The sequence below is a fragment of the Argiope bruennichi genome, chromosome 6 (assembly GCF_947563725.1).
Source record: "Argiope bruennichi chromosome 6, qqArgBrue1.1, whole genome shotgun sequence".
In the NCBI taxonomy this organism is placed as follows: domain Eukaryota; kingdom Metazoa; phylum Arthropoda; class Arachnida; order Araneae; family Araneidae; genus Argiope; species Argiope bruennichi.
This window is the reverse complement of record NC_079156.1, coordinates 107,078,504-107,099,562: the sequence shown is the minus strand read 5'-3', so window position 1 is coordinate 107,099,562 and position 21,059 is coordinate 107,078,504. Positions and strand designations below refer to the sequence as shown.

Below are 21,059 nucleotides of genomic sequence, written 5' to 3'. Positions count from 1 at the left end.
AGAATTAATAGAATTCTATAATATAATTTAATCATTTAGGTAAACACTTGATAAAATGTGGTAATTTTTATAGCTTTAAATAAAAAAATTTAAATAATATACTAAGATAAAAAAATGCAATAGTTTGCAAAATATTACAAATAAATGTAAAATACAATAAACAAAACCTTTTAATCAAAATAATTTAAAAGAATTCAGAAATACACAAATGAAGAATACTAACCGAAAGAGGAGCAAACATTAAGTTTAGACCTGAAAATTGAAGTACACTTTCTACAGCCATAGCTAAACCACTGTGATGTTTTAATCCATCATTAGCATGTTGCCATACAGTCAAATATTCCTAAAAATTATAACAGTCAATGAAATTTGTCAATAAAAATTCTTTTTCATAATTATATAAAATTGATTTAACTTACAAAATAAAGGTTGAAAAAAATGTAATGAAAATTGTTTTGTTAAAAACTTCAATGGCGCCGTCTGTTCTTTTTGTAATAGTAAACATGACCGCGCAATATGTTATAAATTCGAAAAATCTAAGAGGCAAAAGGTTGAGGGTGAGTCATTAACCTGAAACCAGAAAAAACCAAATGAAAAGAAAAATTTGAATGAGGTTTATCTACTTCTTCGAATCACATAGCGATTAATAAAGGATTAGTTTTGTTGCAATGTGTAAAGGTAGAAACTACTGGTTCTAAATCTTTATATTTGCTTTGTTTGATAATGGTTCTGAACGCACTTTTATAAAAATATCTGTTTCTAAAAGGTTAGGATTAAGGGTTATTGGATTTGAAAAATTGAAAATTGACAGTTTCGGTGGGAAAAATCCTAAATTGCAGGTGTGTCGAAAAGTTGAGGTAAGGTTAAGAAACATTTTTGTAGGAAATGAAATGGTGATTGAGGCATTGGAGATTGATGAAATTTCGAGAGTTCCAATTCATGTTCCTGATCAAAGGGTTTGTGCCGAGATGAAGGCTAGGAGACTTGAGTTGACGTTTAATTGTAATGAGTTGTCTAGCGATTGTCGGATCTCATTGTTAGTAGGATCAGATTATTACTGGGATTAGACTAAGAGATTTCAACGGTTAAATTCATCATTGGTTGCTTTGGAAACTATTTTTGGATGGTCCCTTCAAGGTAAATGTGAGGGTGTAAGTAAGTCTGCATCAGTTAATTTCGTTTTTAGTGAAAAGGATGCTATCTCTTCGGAACATGCACGCTTTTGTGAATTGGAAAGTTTGGGAATTAGAGGTGACGAAATAGATACTTCAGGTGTGGCATTTTGAGGGAATTCAATGATTCGATTCAGTTTGTTGAAAATGGATATTGTGTTAAGTTGTCGTGGATAGAAGGGATGCAAGAAAAGTTAGGGAACAAAAATTAGGTGGCATTAAAACGCTTTAATACTTTAGTCAATAGATTTTAAAAAGATTCATCTTTGTACAAGGGGTATCGGGAAGTTGTTGACGGTTATTTGAAAGAGGGAATAGTGGAATTGTCAGATGATTTAGTAGATGACTCAACTTTTTATTTGCCCTACCATGCTGTCATTTGCGAAGTTAAAACAAATAGTCGCCTCAGAATTGTGTTTTATGGTACAGATCATGCTGAAGGAGAATACTCATTTAATGACTGTTTTCACACTGGAGTAAACCTGTACTCTTAACTTGTTCGAACTTTTGATGCAACTTAGAAAAAATGCTGTAGCATATACAGCGGACGTTAAACAGGTATACTTAGAAATTTTGATAGACCCAGAAGATCAACGATTTACAAAATTTTCTGCATTGAAGACCTCAATTCAGACATGCTTTGCGTATTAAATTTTACCAAAGTGCTATTTGGACTCAAACCAAGTTCTTACTTGCTCGCAGCAACTTTTACGTATCATTTTGAAAAATATCAACATTTGTTCCCAGAAACTTGAAAATTTTTTTCTGGGTCGATGGCCTTGTCGGTGGAGTTGATGACTAGAAACGACTCTCAAAATCAGCACCGAAAGTGTAGAAGTCATGAAAAGGCTGGAATGGTGCTAAGAAAATGGCAAACTAATTCGGTACCACTTTGTGAAAGGTACAAACAATCAGGCATAGAAACTGATGACACAAAGGGTAACATCACTAGATGTGGTATTCCATGTAAAGTTCTAGGGCTAGCCTGGGATCCAGACAAAGATTTAATCTTATTTGACGTCAGCAAATTGAAAGACATTGCTGCTAATGGTAGCAGTACTGAGAGATTTGTGCTCCATGTACTGAATCGCATCTTCGATCCCATAGGATTTTTAGGACCTTTCATCATGAAACTGAAAGTTCTTATCCAAGAATTGTGGGCTACAAAAATTGATTGGAATAGTGAACTTCCACCTTTACTGTACTACAAGTGGCAGTTGTGGTGCAGTGAAATCGAACATTTGAACGAGACCTTCATTCCTAGATATTATCTTTTATGGTTAACTTCATGTGATTGTATTTCATTTGATATTCATTCTTTTTCAGATGCTTCCATGAAGGCCTCCGGCTGTATGGTCTATTTTCGAGGAACCACTCAGGAAAACCGAGTAATTACTAGCTTCAATTATTCCAAGAGTAGGGTTGCCCCTATTAAGTCTATCAAGTTGCCACGTTTAGAATTGTTAAGATGTTTATTGTCGGCTAAGTTAGCTAAACAAGTAAATAAATGTTTAAAATTTGAAACTACTCATCACTATTGGTCAGATTCAACCATATGCTCGTTTTGGAGTCAATTGGCGAGCTCGTTTGGCGAGGCCAATAACTACAATTTTTTGTTAAAAATAGAGTCATCGAAATTCAAACTTGAACTGAAAAAGCACAATGGTCTCATTACCCTGGAAAAGAAAACGCTGCAGATATACTTTCCAGGGGTATTTCTGCATCGGATTTAGCAGAAAATTCTTTGTGGTGGCATGGATCACATTGGGTGAGTCAACCTAGTGAGTTTTGGCCTAATAAGGTTGAAAAAGAAAAACCCATTGGAGATTTGAAAACAAGAAATGATGTTGAAATAATTTCTCAATGTAAATGTGCTTTGTATGATTCCGAATATGTTTTAGATTTAAATAAATACAGTGATTTAAATAAAAATGTTAAAAATTACAGTTTTGGTTAAAAGATTCGTCAACAAACTCAAAAAATTACCAGTTGAATTGGGATCTTACATTGCAACTGAGCTCGCAGAATCTGAACTGGATTGGATCAAATATGAGCAAAATCTTGTCTAATCTTCCGAATCGGAATGCATTAAAAATGGTAAGCAGATGTCTAAAAAACCGTCTCTTAATTATTTTGCCCCATTTTTAGATAAAAAGGATATTTTACGGGTAAGGGGAAGATTAGAAGAGAGTGAATTGTCTGATAATGAGATGCATCCAATTCTTTTACTTAAACAGTCTAAAATTTACTTAATTATTAATTTCTAGAGAACATAAGAAAGTTTGTCATGGTGAAGTGTCGGCTACCCTCACTAAAATTCGTAGTGCATTTTGGATTTCGAAGGATAGACAAATTGTGAAAAGGATTTTGAAAACTTGTCTCATTTGCAAGCGATACTCATTGAAACCTGCTGAACAAATTACTGAACAACTGCCAAAATCTAGAGTTCTTGAAAAACCACCTTTTACTGTGACTGGAATTGATTTTACTGGTCCAGTCAGTATTCGTTCGGGGAAAGATGCCAGTCAAAAATCCTATATAACTTTGTTTACATGTGCTGTTCCAAGAGCTCTTTATATTAAGTTGGTTACTGATATGACTACAGAAAATTTCAATTTGTCTTTAAGACGATTTTTAGCAAGAAGGGGAAATTGTAAGGTCATCATTTCAGATAACGCTAAGAGTTTCAAAAGCACAGAAAACCTCTTAAAATGGTTTTCCAAAATTTTAGTTGATTCAGAGTTAAAAAAATTTGTTGCTTTGCATGATATAACACGACAGTTTATCCCGTCCCCCTCATGCTCCTTGATGGGACGGATTTTATGAAAGATTCATGAAAAGTATTAAAGAACCTTTAAGAAAAATTCTCGGAAAGTCCTTTCTTAAATTTGAAAAAATGACGACCTTTCTTGCCGAAATTGAATTTATATTGAACCATAGACCCCTTACATATAATAGCAATGAATTAAACGAACCACTACCTCTTACACCTGCCCATTTTTCATTTCATGGACAGGAAACACATAGTTATCCTGTGCATTTTGCAGAAATTTTCAGTAATGAACCTTCTACTAAAGAAAATTTAATTCGACACAAATTTTATCAAACTAGACTTTTATATCAACTTTGGACAAAATGGAAAGCTAACTATTTGAAGCAGTTGCGAAATGCACATAAATTTGTTAATCCTTTGTCAGAAAGTGATATGAAAGTGGGAAACGTAGTTTTGCTTGAAGGAACCACTAAATCTCTTGGTATTACTGAAGTAATTATTGGTCGAGATGGACATGTAAGATCATGTATTGTCAAAACATCTAAAGGTCAGTACAGACGACCAATTCAGTTAATTTACCCACTTGAAATAACTTAATGTTTTTTAAAAAAATTTACATGTATCATTGCTTATTTCATATTTGTGAATTCATACTGTTTTATTTTTCTTTTGTATTTGATAATCATAATAATAGTTTGTAAAATGCACTCTTAACAGAGTTCAGGTGGGGTGTGTTCCGAATTTTCGCCACTAGACGGCACACTTATAAAATGTTTATTAGTAGAACGATGTCAGTTGGTTTTGTATCTATCTGTCCAGTGGTGTGAGTGAAAAATAAATGTATATGAATGTGTAAAATTCGTATCGTCTTTTATCCTATTCGAAACATGAACATTCGTAAGAAAATATTGGCGCATTGGCCGGAATGTGGATTCATTTAACTAAGAAAAATGCGTTTGAACGGACTCGAAACGAAAGAACATTCGTTTAGCCACTTCACAGTAAACTATGCTTTGATGCTTCAGAATATTATTGAAGAGCTTGATCCAAACATTTCATTTGGAATATTATTCAAGAATTTTATTGGATATCCTGATTATTTTGAAGTAACTTCGTTTGCGGAGCAACAGATGTTAGCTGGTGGGGTATGTAGTTGAAACTGTAGTTGTAGTAAGGGAACTTCATCGTCCCAATCAATTCTCATAATCCACAACTTCTGCAAGAACATCTTCGCTGTGATTATCAAAGGTCCTAAGAGACCTAAAGGGTCAAACAATCTGGATATGTCCGGCAGCACTGTTCTTTTTGTTGAAGGACTCACAATTTTTTGAATACTAAAACTAAATGTATCATTTTCAGGATAGAATTGTAATCCCAAAATTTTCAAAGTTGCTGAGTTAGAGTTATCGAAATTGTATTCTCGGTCCGACGTTGGAACTTTTTGTAACAAAACAGAATTATTTGAGCTCCACTTCTGAAGCTCCAAACCAGCTGATTTTAACAAATATATAAACTGGTCTTATAATTCAATGGCAGAAGATAAATCCTCAGTACCACTGAGTATATCGTCGATGTAAAAATCCTTGCAAGAAGCGGCAGCTAAAGGATAATTGCCCTGCTCATCACAGCATATTTGCTTTAGTACCCTGGTCGCCAAGTAAGGGGCGCATTTGGTTCCATAGTTAACATTGAGCAACTTAATACAAGTAATTTCTCTTCCTTTAAATCCTTCCATAAAATGCATTGTAAATCCCACTGATCTGGATGTATCCAAATTTGACGATACATCTTTTTTATATCGCCGGTGAAAACTACAGAATGTTTTCAAAACCACAACAAAATAGCGAAAAAATCATCTTGGACCACAGATCCTGAATACAAATTGTCATTAAGCGATTGTCCAGATACCTCTGATGCGTTAAAAACAACGCGTAATTTTGTAGTACTACTTTCTGGCCTAAAAACGCCATGATGAGGCATAATGTACTTTGGAGTTTCGCAAGTTACCTGCATATGCCCCAAATTCTCATACTCAGTTAAAAATTCTCTGTATAGTTGCATATACTCTGGTCTCCCTTCAAACGTTGCCAAAGTGAATTAAATCTTTTAGTAGCAATGTGTTTTGGCTCGCCTAAAAATGGAGGGAGGTCTAACTTAAACAGCATTTTAACGACATCCATCGTCATTTCTGAAATGTGTTTTCATGAAATGATCTTCACATATTAAACTCTCATCATTTTGTAATTAATCCCCCCCCCACCAACATCTTCAATTTCCCAAAATTTCCATCCAAATCTTCAATTATCAAACCACAATGAACAGCAGTATCGTTTTCGATTGGAACACTTCCGGTAGCAACAAACCCAAACACAGTATTTTGAAAAACAATGTCTGTTCCCGGAAACCTAATTTTACCCTATCTTAAAAGTTCATAGAATATTTGGGCACCTAATAAAATATTCACCTCTCCAGGTTCATTGAAACTCACATCCGCTAAATTAAAACTATCTAATTCTATCGTATCAATGTCAAATTGTTTGGAGGAGATACAAATTGTTATATGCGGTACTACCAATAGCTCTATTCCCTTTTCAAAGCTTCCGTTTGAAATTTTCTTTTTTACGATCCAGTTAATAACAGAAAATGACTAATTTAGTCCAGAAACCACGATGTTTCGTTTTTCTTTTTTCAAATTCAATTTATCGGCTAAACGTTTTGAAAGGAAATGACGCACTACCGACATCCAGTAATGCACGTGTATTCGTAAACATTCCTAAATTATTCTGGATCATCACATTTCAATTTATCGGCTAATCATTTTCAAAGGAAATGACGTACTACCGACATCCGGTAACGCACGTGCATTCGTAAATATTCCTACATTATTGTGATCATCACATTTGCCGTACTTAATAAAAACATTTTGTTTACATTTACGTTGGTACCAGTGAATGAACGCAGGTGACTCATTCGTCAGTTGCGAAGAATTATTACTGGAATTTTCAGTTCGAGGAATCCTGCGTTAGCATTCTGCGGGCGAGTTTCATTTTCGCTTTGAGTATTTCCCATGTGCAAAAGAGTGTTATGTCGTTTTTTGCAAATGGAACAGTTGGATTTTGAATAGTAGTTAGCAATTTTATCGCGATTTAAACAATAAAAACATAATTGCTTATTTTTAACGACCTGAATTCTCTCCTTAACAAGCATATTTTTGAACAAAGGACATACGTTCAGGGAATGGTTTTCATTAGATTTACATATTACACATTTCGGAGTTTTAACTTCCGATACAAATGCTTTTTGTGGACTGTATTCTTTATGATATTTTTGCGAATGACTTACAACTTGCGGACGTGAAAACACATTACTACCGTTTTTGAATTTTGAAGATACATAAATATCGCAATGCTTGGCCAAATCTGGTGGCACATACAATATTCTCCTTGTTTCACGCCAATATGAATTAGTAGTTCACGATCTAATGAATCAAATATTTTTTCGGAAACCATGAGTTCATAAACTCCTTTGAAATCATTTACCTTACTTAATTAGCAATAATAATCAAAAACTGCACTAAGTCGTTGCACTAAGCTGTTAAGTTTTTTAGCTTTACGGAAATTATTTAAAGCTTCTTGCGAGGTGGATTGAAATTCTTTTAACACTAATTCCTTAATTTGTCATTTATACACAATTTATCCTCACTTAAATATATCATTAAATTGGTAACCTTTCCGCCTAAGATATTTAATAGGATCTCTGACTTGAATTATTCTGGGACATTTTTGGTTTTGAAAACTTTTAAGCGATTGGAAAAATAAATTATACGACTCTGCTCGTGTAGGAACTGGTACAGTTAAGGTTTTGACACTTTTTATCAAACTTTCTGAACTAAAATTTGAATCGAAATCGTTATTTGTCATATTAACTTTTTGTGTTACATCTTTTTATAAATTCGCAAGCTCAAGTTGTTTTTTCTAATTGCGCTAGTTTATGTTTTTCCAAATCTAGTTTCTGTGCTTCATTTTTCTCGTATTTTTTTTTTCTTTTCAATTATTGACTCAACCACAGTTTTTACGAATTCCTAATTATCTTTATAGATCTCGCTCTTTTCAATTAAATCTTTAATAGTTACTACTTTGGCACCTGAAGAAATATTAATTTCTTGTTCCTCGACAACTTCAATAAATTCACTCTTTTTAAATTTTGAAAGCATTTTGAAAAGAGAACTGAATATATGCAACTCATAAAAACGAAACTAATACACAAATTTGGAAAACAAAAATGTACTCATAGCAAGCTACCTTGAAACCGAAACGGACATAATAATCCAATCATCGGAATTTATACTTTATATCAATTGGAACACACTTTAACGATTCACAAATCACTGAAATCAATCAAGCAAACACACGCATTAAAACCAAAAAACACTTGCCAATTTTTTCGCAAAACTCTCGATGATTCAATACTGCGTAGTCGACGGATCATTTAATGTAAATCTCTTCAAATAAAAACTCGTCTGGTGAACACCATTTTATTTTAGTGTACATTTTGTGCCATTTCAGGTTGACTATTACAGATTAGGACACCCACAATCGGGTGCCAGGTCTCGATCACAGAATCCGTTCTTATGCTGAACATTAAGATACAGTAACAATTATCGGAAATTTCTAACGCGACAGAAACGCCATCTATGGGCGCGAACCTGAAACAAACACAATTACTACAAAAAAAAATGCTTTCTGAACCAAAAAAAATTGTAATAAAAATAATTATGCCATATTATTTGTATTTTAATATATTGCAAATAAGCAAAATATTTTTTTAAATAATCTTGCATGTACTTTAAATAATAAAAACACGAATGAAGTTATATTATTTGTCATTTTTTTAAACGTTTTAGAAAAATTAAATATTTTTTTACCACTAAATGAGAACGTGTTACAGCAGGGGCCCATTTTACAGCTTCTTGTAAAATTCCAAGACTTCTGGCTGCAAAGTCATTAACTATATTCTGAAAAAAAAGCAACAAATAAAAAAAAGGAAAAATTTAATTTAAAAAAAATAGATAGATGAATATTGAGCTAACTTACTTCTCGAGTTTCCAAAGTATCAGTTAATGTCAATTTATATGAGGTTCGAGGAACAACTAATTCAGGAATATCTTCATTAGCATCCTACATAAAAATTAACTGTTAGCGAAATTTTAAAATTTACTGATAAAGATTATAAATTAGACAATAAAACTATTTATTGTTTGACTGTTTAGTAAAGCTAATCTTGTTTTGAAGGTACTTGTTGACTATTATGGAAGAGAACAAATAATTTTGAATCTCTGGCATTGATAGTTTTGTACGTAAAAATTTCAAATTATCTTCTTTGTATTTGTTGAAATTGATAACACAATTATCTTTCAGAAAACTTCTATCAATGGAAGTACAATTAGTAGCTATCGTCTTTCACTCCTGATTTAAGTTACAAAATTTGAATTAGAAAATATTAAACAATTAATTATACTGAAAAATAAAAGTAACTTGGTTAAAAAAATTTCAATCTTTTACTAAGTTCTTGTTATTTATTACCCATGATTTAAGTTAATTAATTGGCCAATCTCTTTAATTTCATGTAATATACACAAAAAAAATATCTATCCTCTTTTTTTTTTAATTCATTACATATTTTTTTCTATTAATTGAAACTGAATATTTTTATACAGTGATTCTGAGAACAACTTTATTAGAGATTCATATGTTATGCAGTGAATCCCTAAGAAAATTGAATCACTACAGTATGTATTAAGTAACTTGTACCATGTATTATATTATGTAATAAATATGTAATAACTTATGTAATAAATAAATATCTTTACTCATTAATTTATTTATTCCCTATTTTATTTTTTAAAAATTTGTATTTCACAATTTAAAGGTATTTCATGATAAATCATCATGACATTTTTTTTTTTTTTTTTTACATATTATTAAAAATTTGGAAAATTGCACAATGAAACCTTTAAAAAATTTCAAATTAAGATAGCTCACCCATTTCAGAGAATAAGACAGGATATTTAAAATATCCAACATGGTCCATAACACTCTTCCATTCCAGAGTAAATGCGGAAATCTATAATTTTATAAGACAAAAATAATTTTATTAACTTTATACTGAATATATGAGTACTTCAATATTTTCAGATTCTTCCCTTATTTGCAAAAAACAAATATTTTCATATATTTTCCAAAATTAAATGTAAAATAACAACAAATCAGAAAAAAGGCGATGCTGTTCAACAATTTAAAATTTTTTTCATTAACATAAGAAAAACCACAGTATAATTATTTTTTTTTCAAATTCTCCTAGTTTGCTCTTTATAGGTAAATAAATAATTTTGAGATTAAAAGTAACTCCAAATAATTTAAGAGAAATAAGAATATACCTTTGAATTTTTGAATCAAAGAAGGTGTTTTCTGTTTTATTTTGACAACAAATTTAATGGTTCATTTAAGCATAATGTAAATTCCGCCCAAGTTTTCAGTAAAAATCAAATTCATATGCTTTCCCACAAATAATTTGATACGTGAACAGTCTATCAAAATAAATATAAAATTTAAAAAAAAATTCTGGTATGTAAATAAAATATAAAACATAATTTCAGAATATAAAATATATTTTTATAGAGTATATATTTCAGAAAATAAACACATTTAAAATGCCTTAATAAAAAGCCTCATTCTGAAAAGACTTTCATTAAATTTTTTAAATATCTATTATCTAAGAGAAGGCAGAGTCATTTTTCAGTTACATAATCGATTCAATATATTTGATAATAATGTTGATTTATAATCTCTTGTTGTTATACAATAGATTATAAAGCAACAGTTACATTAATTTTACTTATCACAGAAAAAAAATATTTCACCTGTCAACCAGCATAGAGAGATGTTTATCAGCCACACGCCTAATTTGCTTCTGAGGGTGATTGAATTTCACAAGAAGAAAGACAGCATGTTCTTCTAATTCTTCATCCCGGTCCACATTACGAGGCTATAGAAATGAAATTCCAAACCATTTAACTGAATGCAATATTAAGTTTCTAATTCTTTTTTATTAGTAAAAGAAATTAGTTATGTAATCATAATTATAACAAACTTATATATAGAAAAGAAAACATAATTCTGAAAACAAAATATTAAAAAAAATTATTTGATAAAAGAAAATTTTAAATAATTTTTTTATGTATGATATTAGCTGAGGATTCTTCGACTTTTTTTTTCCATTACTTGTTAATAAGAATTTTAATAAAAATAAAAAAAATTAATGAAATAGTATAAAAGAAATAATGTCTGTATAGCAAATTACTTTTTTTTTATTGATAGCTATTCAGAAAACAATAAATTAATATCGACTTGTACAGCTTGGTTCTGGTGAAATTGCAGATATAACATAATAAATGTGTGATTTCAAAGTTTATTTTTTAGCAATAAAAAACATTTGAAGTTTTCTGCTCTAAATACATTTTTATATAAAAATTATACCTATTTCTTAACATTTCAATTACTTTCATATAAAATTTAAATAAATTCATATGAAATTAAATATAAATTCTGATTTTCAGCAATCAAATGAAAATCATAAATAATTCTTTGTTAAATTTTCTTTGTTCTTAATGTTTAATAAAGATTTGCACAGATTAAATTTATTTCCCCAATATCGATAATAGTAATTTAATCAACAAACTGCCATTTCAATTCAAAATGCAATTTATTTGTATTTTATTCTTGTTAATTTTATATCTATAATTGGGATAATTATTTAAGAATATTTCTTAATTATATAAATGCTGAATTTTAAAAAATACAGGAAAGTTCATTGTTTCCTATTATGAGTTGCTTTCAAGCTCAGTTTAGCAATAAATCTATTTTATTGCTTAGTTGTACCCTCATTTCTCGAATCCTCTTGATGATATACTAAGCAACTGCATTAAATTTATTTGATGTAATGCAAAAAATAAGGCAATAGTTAATATTCCTATTAATTCTATGCTCTTAATCTGCTTACATCTGCTATCACTAAAATGATTTGAGTAAAATGATGCAAACAAATATATTTTCAAGTTAAAGGAAGTTCTAGCTTTCACAACTTTTAGAAATTTTAGACTAATAAATATTTAAACAGTACAACAAAGGTAAGATACAAAGACGAAGAATCCTATGATGGAAAAAACATAAGATATACAGAGAAATTAATTCCTTTGCCTATAAAAACTTATTAAATATCTAATACATGCAATAAATTAATGATTATAAAAAAAACTTGAAATATAAAACAATTATACAGTTTAGAATTAACTTACCTTCAGAGAAACCACTTCTAAATAAGTCTGAAACACCTTATCGGAAACTGCTAAAATACACTGCCACATTCCAGCTTTATCTTTTTGAATTGTAGGATCTTCTAAGTATTGTAGCATACAATGAAAAGGGGTTTTCTCTTGCATATGTCGGACCCTTAATATTAAAAATATTCAGAATATCAAAAATATAATAAGCTATATGGAATAAATTTATAATTTAAATTACTAAATATTGGCACTGATATCGACAAAACAATGATTGTAAAAAAATAATAATAAAAAAAAGGAAAATAGCCAGTGACATATAATGTGCCTGCTTTATTGTGATTAGATAACTAGATTCTAATTTGTTAAAAATAGTAATCATTTGCAATTGAAAAAATGTTATAAACGGTATAAGAAATTATAATTTACTTATTTAACTCAATAAATGCACAGCTGGGAAAAAATGCAAATTCTAAATTTTTATACAATTTCTCAGTTTTGAAAATCCTATTTAATGAAATATTCTCCATGTATTAAAATGTTAAACAAAGAATGTTCCACACTTCTAGGTGAAGACTGAAAAAGTTCTAAAACATTGAATTTTACTATTTTAGATCAGTTGATAATCATTTCAAGAAATACAGAGCATTAACTTGATGTATCTTACATAAGGCAGGCATTGAAATGATCTAAAATCCTCTACAACAATAACATTCAAAGCTTCATAACTTAATCAGTTTTGGTCACAGAACGTTTTCTGTAACAATAATACCAAGTTCCATATATATATATATATATATATATATATATATATATATATATATTAGAAATTAGCTGTTGGTCCATGATTAGAGGAGACGACTTGTATAGCTTTGAAGGCACAAAAATTTAATTAATTTATCTACACTGAATTAATTAACCAAGTTATAATAAATTATTAAAACATTAAAACTACTCTCAGATACTACCTGCTATAGTTGAAAAATTCATATATCAATGCTACCATGGTAAATTTTATAAGCAAAAAACAACAGTATTTCATTTTCTTATATAGAAGAAATAAATAAAAATCTTATAAAATATTTCATATTATTTTCTAATATTTCATTTAAGGGCTTTATTTTATTTTAAACTTTTGTTGTACCATGCAAAAAAATCGATATCACCCAATATTTCCATCCCTAATATTAGATAAAAACAAATAAAAGCATTTCAGTTAACACATATCGATATGTTATGGAAAAACAATGTATAATGAAAAAATAATGATCAATGTATCAACAAAAGATCATAAAAAAAAAAGTAATTCAGCTCATTTAACTTAAATAAAAATTTCTCTTGCATATAATATACAAATAATAAAGATTAGCAATAAATAATGTTAGGAAAAATACAGAATCTTATTTATGACATAAAACTGTTTTTATATACTTAATTAGTGACTAAAGATAGATATTCAGGTATGAGTAATGTGACATGAAAAAAAATATATTAATAATTTTACTGACACATATAATTAGTCATGATGTGAATTTTAAATATGAAGTATTCAAATCATGGAAACCTTTTAGAAGAAATGAGTAGCTGACTGATATTTTGTTAACATTGTAATTTATTTTTCAAAAGGTAATTTAAATTGCATCATCCTGTATATTACTAAAATATACTACACACATATATGTAAGCAGTTAGTTATCTTTGGTATTCAAGTAGACAAGTACAGATGTTAAAGTGCTAAGCTTTTTATTATTTTCATAAAATATAGTGATGAAATCTCTGATACCTAATCATGACACTGTGCCCATAAATAATTACAAAAAAGGATTAAAAAACAGCATAATCATCACGTTGTTTTTTTTAATTCTCTTTCTTATTCTTAATATATTATATATATATATATTCTTAATTAGAAGGAAGGACTGTCATACAGAAAGATGCATAACAAAAATAAAATGGAAAAATAAATTACCAAACAGAAAGTAATTAAAAAGTGAATTACCTCAAGGTTTCAAGATGATATACAGATAGCAGATAAGTACACTGTGCAAAATTTAGTTTGTTAATCAGAGGAGTTACATCTTGCTGATGATCAAGGAGTGTAAGAATTTGATTTCTCAACTCTTGAATTTCTCCCTTTAAAGTAAAATATGAGAAAAGGAATTTACAATATTTTTAGCTATTATATAAAATATTTATTTTTAAAAAATAAATGAATGAATTATATATTGTTTAATAATTCTACAAAATAAAAATAATTACAAAGGCTTCTTAAATATTAAATGTTATTAAATTAATAAAAAAAATCTGGTAATTGTGGAAAAGATAAGATAATAATATCTTTCATTACTAAAATAGTATTAAAAGCCTTACATGTATTAGATTACTAAATAAAATTCAAGCCATACTTACAGAGAAAAAGATTATTCTGCATATGTTTAAATTTCAGAAAAAATTGAAAATTAATAGTAGAAAATTTTAGAAAAGGTAAAGAAATTAAAGGAAATTCATTCGTCCACAAAACATCTAATATGTTTTTTTATTATATTAACTGACTGTAATAAATTAACATTTCAATTTTACAAGATATAAACTGTTTTAACTAAATAACAATTTTAAAATATAGAAAATGAGCCCTTTATGTGAGTAAGTCATATTTCCTATATGAAACCAAATTATACAGATATTTAATCCTTGGAATTCTAATAAAATATATAGATAAATACGAATTGTCTGCTTTTGAAGAGATCATTTTAAAGAGCAAGAGTCATCTGAATTGTTAAACAAAGAAATTTTGCCATCCATATCATCCGTAATTTTTAAAAAAAGTCAAAAAACAAATATATATATATATATATAAAATAAAAATAAAAACAAAGAGAGAAAGGAAAGAAAATAATAAGTAAATTACCACAGACACAGCATCACTGCGAATTGCAGAATTGTATTGCAATTCAGATCTTAGATGCTCTCTAGATACTAAGAGGGGAGATTTAGCTGCAATTTCTTTTAACTGTTCAAACCATTCTTGTGGCCACAAACCTGAAAAACATTTAAATGACTTTAAATCTGAAGCATTGCATTAACAATATACAAAAATGACAGTAAAAAAAGCATTTTGCTTCTATGATTTTTTTAATATTTTTATTCTTTTAGATAATTTTAATTTTAATTTAATTGTTCTAGATTTTAAGTTACACTTTCATTTTTACTCTTTTATTAAACTATCGATTTTTATTTTATTTCTATCAGCTTAAATAAGCCATCAAAGTGTAATCTAATTTTCTAGAATACAAAACTTCTTACAGATGTTTATAACTATACAAATATGAACACTGAACAATTATTCTTTTTTCCCCATCACTTCCATTTTGATTTTCTTAATTCACTGTGAATCATCAAATCAAAATCGTTTCCTTGATACATTTTTTACTCAAAGAAAAGAAATTTTTAGAAAACAAAATATTAAATAATTATTTTATAAACAAGTTTTATTTTAAAATAAAGGCTAATTTTTTAAAATTATTTTTCCTGTATTCTTTATATTTAAAAACGCTAATATTAATTTAATAATGTTAATTTAATAATCCTGTTTTCTTTACATTTAATAATGTTAATGCAAATTTTGTTTTTAAAAACTAAAATATTGTGCAGTGTAAATCTAAGCCAATAAATCAATTTTAAGAATTTACATATTAGATGGCAAAAACCATGTCTTTCTATTAATTATTCAAAATGAAATATTGCTATTCAGAACCATAACAAATAACATAATGAATGCAAAAAAAAAAAAAAAAAGAATTGAAATGGCATTATGCTATTTTACTTATTTATTTATTTATTTTTAATATTCCTTAATCTGCATAATTTGGCTGTAAGAAATAAAAAAAAAATAAATAAAATGCAACTAAATTTCACTTACAAAATTTATGATTGTCTGAACTTTATGAAGAAACAGATTTAAACAAATAATAAATTAACAAAGATAATTAAATTGCATACATAAATTTAACAAAAAATATTTAAAACTGAATACACAGTAAAAGAGTTTGTAATCTTTAAAGCTATTTTTAGAAGTTTCGTTTAATAACACTACTTTTTTTAAAATTTCCATAAGTTTAGATGTAGATTTTAAAATTACATGAAAACCAATTTTGAACAGATGTTATAACTTTAAATATAATCATATTATGAAAAAAAAAAAAACTTGAAGAGGCACACTCTTTTCATGTTTCCATTTCAAACAAATATAGGAAAACAATTCATCTACATAGATTTGAAGTATACTAGATCCCATTACAAAACAGATCTTTGGTCAAAATCATTATTATTTATTTTTAAAGTTTAGGAAAATGCAGAAACTTCAATTATTACTATTAAATGTTAAATAATATTAAAAAATTTAATATAAAAATTGATACAAACAAAATTAGAAACAACTATTCTAAAACAATATATATGTATATTAGAGAATAAGAGTTTAGTTGCATGTTTTTCAAATATTTATACAAATAGAAAGCTTTTCTTAAAATTAAAAAACTGGACCAAGCAAACTACCTGTTTCTGATGTAAAACCCATTACAACACAATATAACCAGAAGTCTCTAAATAATTTCAGTAATCTTGGTTTGGGACTAGCTATAGGAGGAAGACGTCGAAGGAGCTGAGAAAAAATAAAAAGCAGTTTTTGAAAAAAGCAACAAAGAATTTGTTTACTTTAACATTCCATTTTGAAACAACATAAAATCAATATTTTGTGTAGATTTTATAATTTTGGACAGTGATCAAAATAGCATAAGTGACATCTACATTCATACTTCTTCAAACTTCAACATTGACTGATGGAATAAACATGCAGACTCATGTGCAAGAAAAAAAAATCAGATCTTAAAATTACAACCATCCAGCTCTGAAGTCAAGACAATATAAATAATTCACTGCAGGTATGCAATAAAGAGAACAGCATTTTACAATTGAGGAATAAAAATATTTTGAAAATAATAGGATGAGCTTTAAAGTTTACATTTTTGGTGCTTGTGTTCATGTATAAAAAGAAGGCCATTATTATTATTTTTTCACATTTGCCAAACAATTAATTATTTTCATAAAACACAGTAGGTGATAATATTTAAATTTTAACAAAAAAATTGACACCTTCATTAACAGGATACAGAATAAAAAGACAACACAAATATTCTTACTTTCAAAGTTTATGTAAATTTAGTTCATTTAAATTTATGTGACAAAAATTAATATTTTAAAATTATCTTACATGAAATTTCTAATTACATTTCAGTTAATATATAATTAGTGATAAAAGAAAAAAAGCTTTTTTTTTCCCAACACTATTCAAATTTTGTGGGCATGTTTCTTTTTCATATTCTACATATACTGCTATTAATATCATTGCTGGTATATTAAAGAGATATTAAGAACTCCAAAGCTACAATGTTTTAATCACTTAAGCCATTATGAAGAATATTTTTTTTAATTCAAACTTGCAAAAGCTTGCATAATTTAGCATACTTTTGTTTTTATATTTTCTGAAAAGGATATAACTTTATTTAAACATTTTAAAACATATTTTCAGTCGACTTTGATCTAACTCAAATAACATGTCACTAAGGGGGAATATTTATTCTTTAATAGATGCACCAAAGCTTTATTTTTAAAAAAAATATTGAATTTTTCTCAACAATAATAATTTAATTCATGAAATTGGAAATTTTTCAATGATAAATAAAGGTATTTGTAAATAAAAAATGCAAATATAAACAAAGTTATTGGGACTTCTAAAAACTGTACAGGAGGGCAAAAAGACTTAACTTAATTCTTGTAATTTTATAACCAAATAAATTTATAAATGAAAATAAAATTGATTACAGCTTTTTAAAATATCATCTACTAAAATATATAAGTAGCAAGTTCTATAGTGTTTTCTGTAAAATCAATATTTATGTAGAATGAGTTTCAGTATTCACATGAGATGCAAAATCATAAAGATCTCATTTCAAATATTTTGTTTATCAACTTTTCCAAAGAAAAATCTTCATATTTTAGTATTTTTTTTTATTTAGCTTTATGAATTTTCATAAAATAAAGAAAAAAATCATATTATGTTCTAGAAACCAACTAACAAGGCTTTTCAGTCTGATATTCAAAGAAAAAATTTCAATCAAAAATGCTGCATGATTCTGTGGCTAAATATTTTTTTATTAGTGTTATCATTTGTTGCAAAAACAAACTAATAAGAAGAAGCATAAATATTCCATCACTGAACAAATAAGGTAAACTTAATAAGTATATCTAAACAGGAAAAAGGTTGGATCAAAATTATACATACCACAGATATAACTGGAATCAGCACACCCAAATTTCCAGCACTACTTGAAGCCTAAACAAATCATTGATTAATGTAACTAAGAATATAGTAAGAAACAATCAAGAGCATGAAGAAATACCATCACATATTTTATTAAATATAAATTAATAGTAATATATTTTTCAATAGATAAAATTAAATCTTTAGTACAGTACATGGTAAAATTATTGCATTTCGCATGATGCCATAACATCCTACTTTAAAAATACAGAAAATTACTTTGAAATAAAAAGTTGCATGTTTTGAAATAATCCAAAATTCTTGAAAATTTGCATATTTTAAAGCAATGTCGATGAAGATGCTTCACACTTTATTTAAAATTATTAAAAATCAATGTATTTTGTATTTCCATTACATCTTTTCACATTAACTTTCTGGCGATTCTCAGCAATTTAATGAGATAATTGTTACATTTAAATTGCTGTCAACCCCCCCCCTTTCTTTTTCTATGCATGTATGTGTGTTGGGGAATGGATAAAGATGTAAAATTTGCTGTGTTTATATTTTTCTTTGCCAAAGATTGAAAAGTCAACAGTTTCACTGTGACATTTTGATTTTGATCAGAGCATTTTGCTTAAACTTCCAAGAATAGGATTTACAGCCTGATGTATATGTGTATTAGTAGATACTAAAAATAATGGAGTATTAGTAAAAGAAGAATAGTTCTTGAATAAAAAGCAAGCTCCCTAGTTATCCAAAAAATTAATCCAAATTTTTTTTTTTATCAATACGACATGGCAATGATTTTCTCATCCAAAGTCTTTCTATGTTTTTTTTTTTTTTTTTTTTTTTTTGATAAAGGCAAATGATATTTAGCACGATACATAATATATACAGCATTAATAATCAAGAATATTATGCATTTCATTATATAGACAATTTATGTTAAAAAGGAGTTGACAACATCAGGTGGAAATCTGTGCTTGACAGATTTAGCATGCACCAGGACTGCTTACAGAGCGTTCTTCAGTGAAATCAGATTTCGAAACCTAGACAACTAGATCACAGGCAGCCTACATTTATTTAAGATATTGCTTGTTTGTTTGTTTAGTTATATTAACGTCTCGTTTTAAAACAACACTAGTGCCATTTTGGGACAAACCACGTAATTTTGAACCTCGGTCAGAAGACGAGGACGACATCTGAACTAGCTATCCTCTCTCCACACCAAATCAGTGGGAGCACGTTTGGCCCAGACGGATTTAACGTGCACCAGCCCCGCTTACACGCCGATTCTTCGGTGGAATCAGGTTACGAACCTGCAACCCTCCGGTTCCAAAGCCAAGACCTGACCACTAGGCCACCGTGACCCTATTTAAGATATTGCATATTAAAGTTATTCGCATTTATATATACATGAAAAGGTAGACGATCAATTCTAGATAAATTTGGCCCAAATTTTAATACATATCTATAAAATATCCATAAAAACCTATCTATAAAACTAATAATAATAAAGCTAATAATATTATAGTCCACATTTCCTTCAACTCTTTGAGATTTTTTTAGATATCACATTCCCATACACACAGACAGGCAGAATTCCCGTGAACTTATTTCCATAAAAATTTGATAGAAGTGTATAAATTCTGCGTTGCAAACAAAAATATGGACTGGCGCGACTAGAGGGAGTGGTATCCTAAATTTTTTAATATACTATCTCATAACCATGTTAACCCAGAGAAAGCCTTCATGTCATTAGCGTACAATAATTACGAAATAATAACTTTTGGCGAGAATTTAGTAATTTTACCGATTCCATTGCGCGATAATTGGCGAATTTTTTTTTTTCTTTTTGTCGATTAAACCTTGGCATGCGGTTAATCGTATTTGAAAATTGAATTTGTGTCTTAGACACGATTTTCTCAGCTGATTGAGAAAAAAAAAAAAATCTAATACAAAACTACATTTATAGCCACAAAATCGCATACCAAATTTGATATATTTAAGTCATTGCATTTTTGAGTTATTACGTTTACATATTTCTGAAAGTACAGACCGACAGACAGACAATCCCTTGTTAGATTTGGCTTGAAATTTGATAGTTGTCTACACTATAGATATTAAATCTGTGTCACAGATTTTATATATTTGGTTCTCTCTCTCTCTCTCTCTCTCTCTCTCTTTTGTAGTTATCGTGTTATATTTGCACTGCTGAACAGACAGACTTCCTTTAAACGGAGTTCATTCGATAAAAATTTACAAATTTGGTATACAAGTTTTGTGAATACCAAATTTCATTCATCTAGCTCAAAGCGTTTTTGAATTATTTTTGTTGCATACAAACGGATATTTTCCAAAAAATGTTCGAATGTTTTTCAAACTCAGGAAGGGGAAAAAAAAAAAAAAAAAAAAAAAAAAAAAAAACGCTAAGATTTATCAAAATTTCGCGTTTGA

At 28.4% G+C, this 21,059-nt stretch overlaps 1 protein-coding gene across 1 annotated transcript in view; it reads right to left on the bottom strand.

The window, feature by feature from the left end:
* Positions 1-21,059, bottom strand: part of LOC129971374 (phosphatidylinositol 4-kinase alpha-like) — an 80,645-nt gene that overhangs the window by 35,662 nt on the left and 23,924 nt on the right. The window contains exons 16-25 of the mRNA XM_056085079.1: positions 18,624-18,674; positions 16,838-16,943; positions 15,192-15,322; positions 14,283-14,416; positions 12,299-12,452; positions 10,865-10,989; positions 9,987-10,068; positions 9,039-9,122; positions 8,870-8,959; positions 224-343 (exon numbers count right to left, since the gene is read on the bottom strand). Coding sequence (XP_055941054.1) covers positions 224-343; positions 8,870-8,959; positions 9,039-9,122; positions 9,987-10,068; positions 10,865-10,989; positions 12,299-12,452; positions 14,283-14,416; positions 15,192-15,322; positions 16,838-16,943; positions 18,624-18,674 — 1,077 coding nt within the window. The remainder of the gene's footprint in view (positions 1-223; positions 344-8,869; positions 8,960-9,038; positions 9,123-9,986; positions 10,069-10,864; positions 10,990-12,298; positions 12,453-14,282; positions 14,417-15,191; positions 15,323-16,837; positions 16,944-18,623; positions 18,675-21,059) is intronic.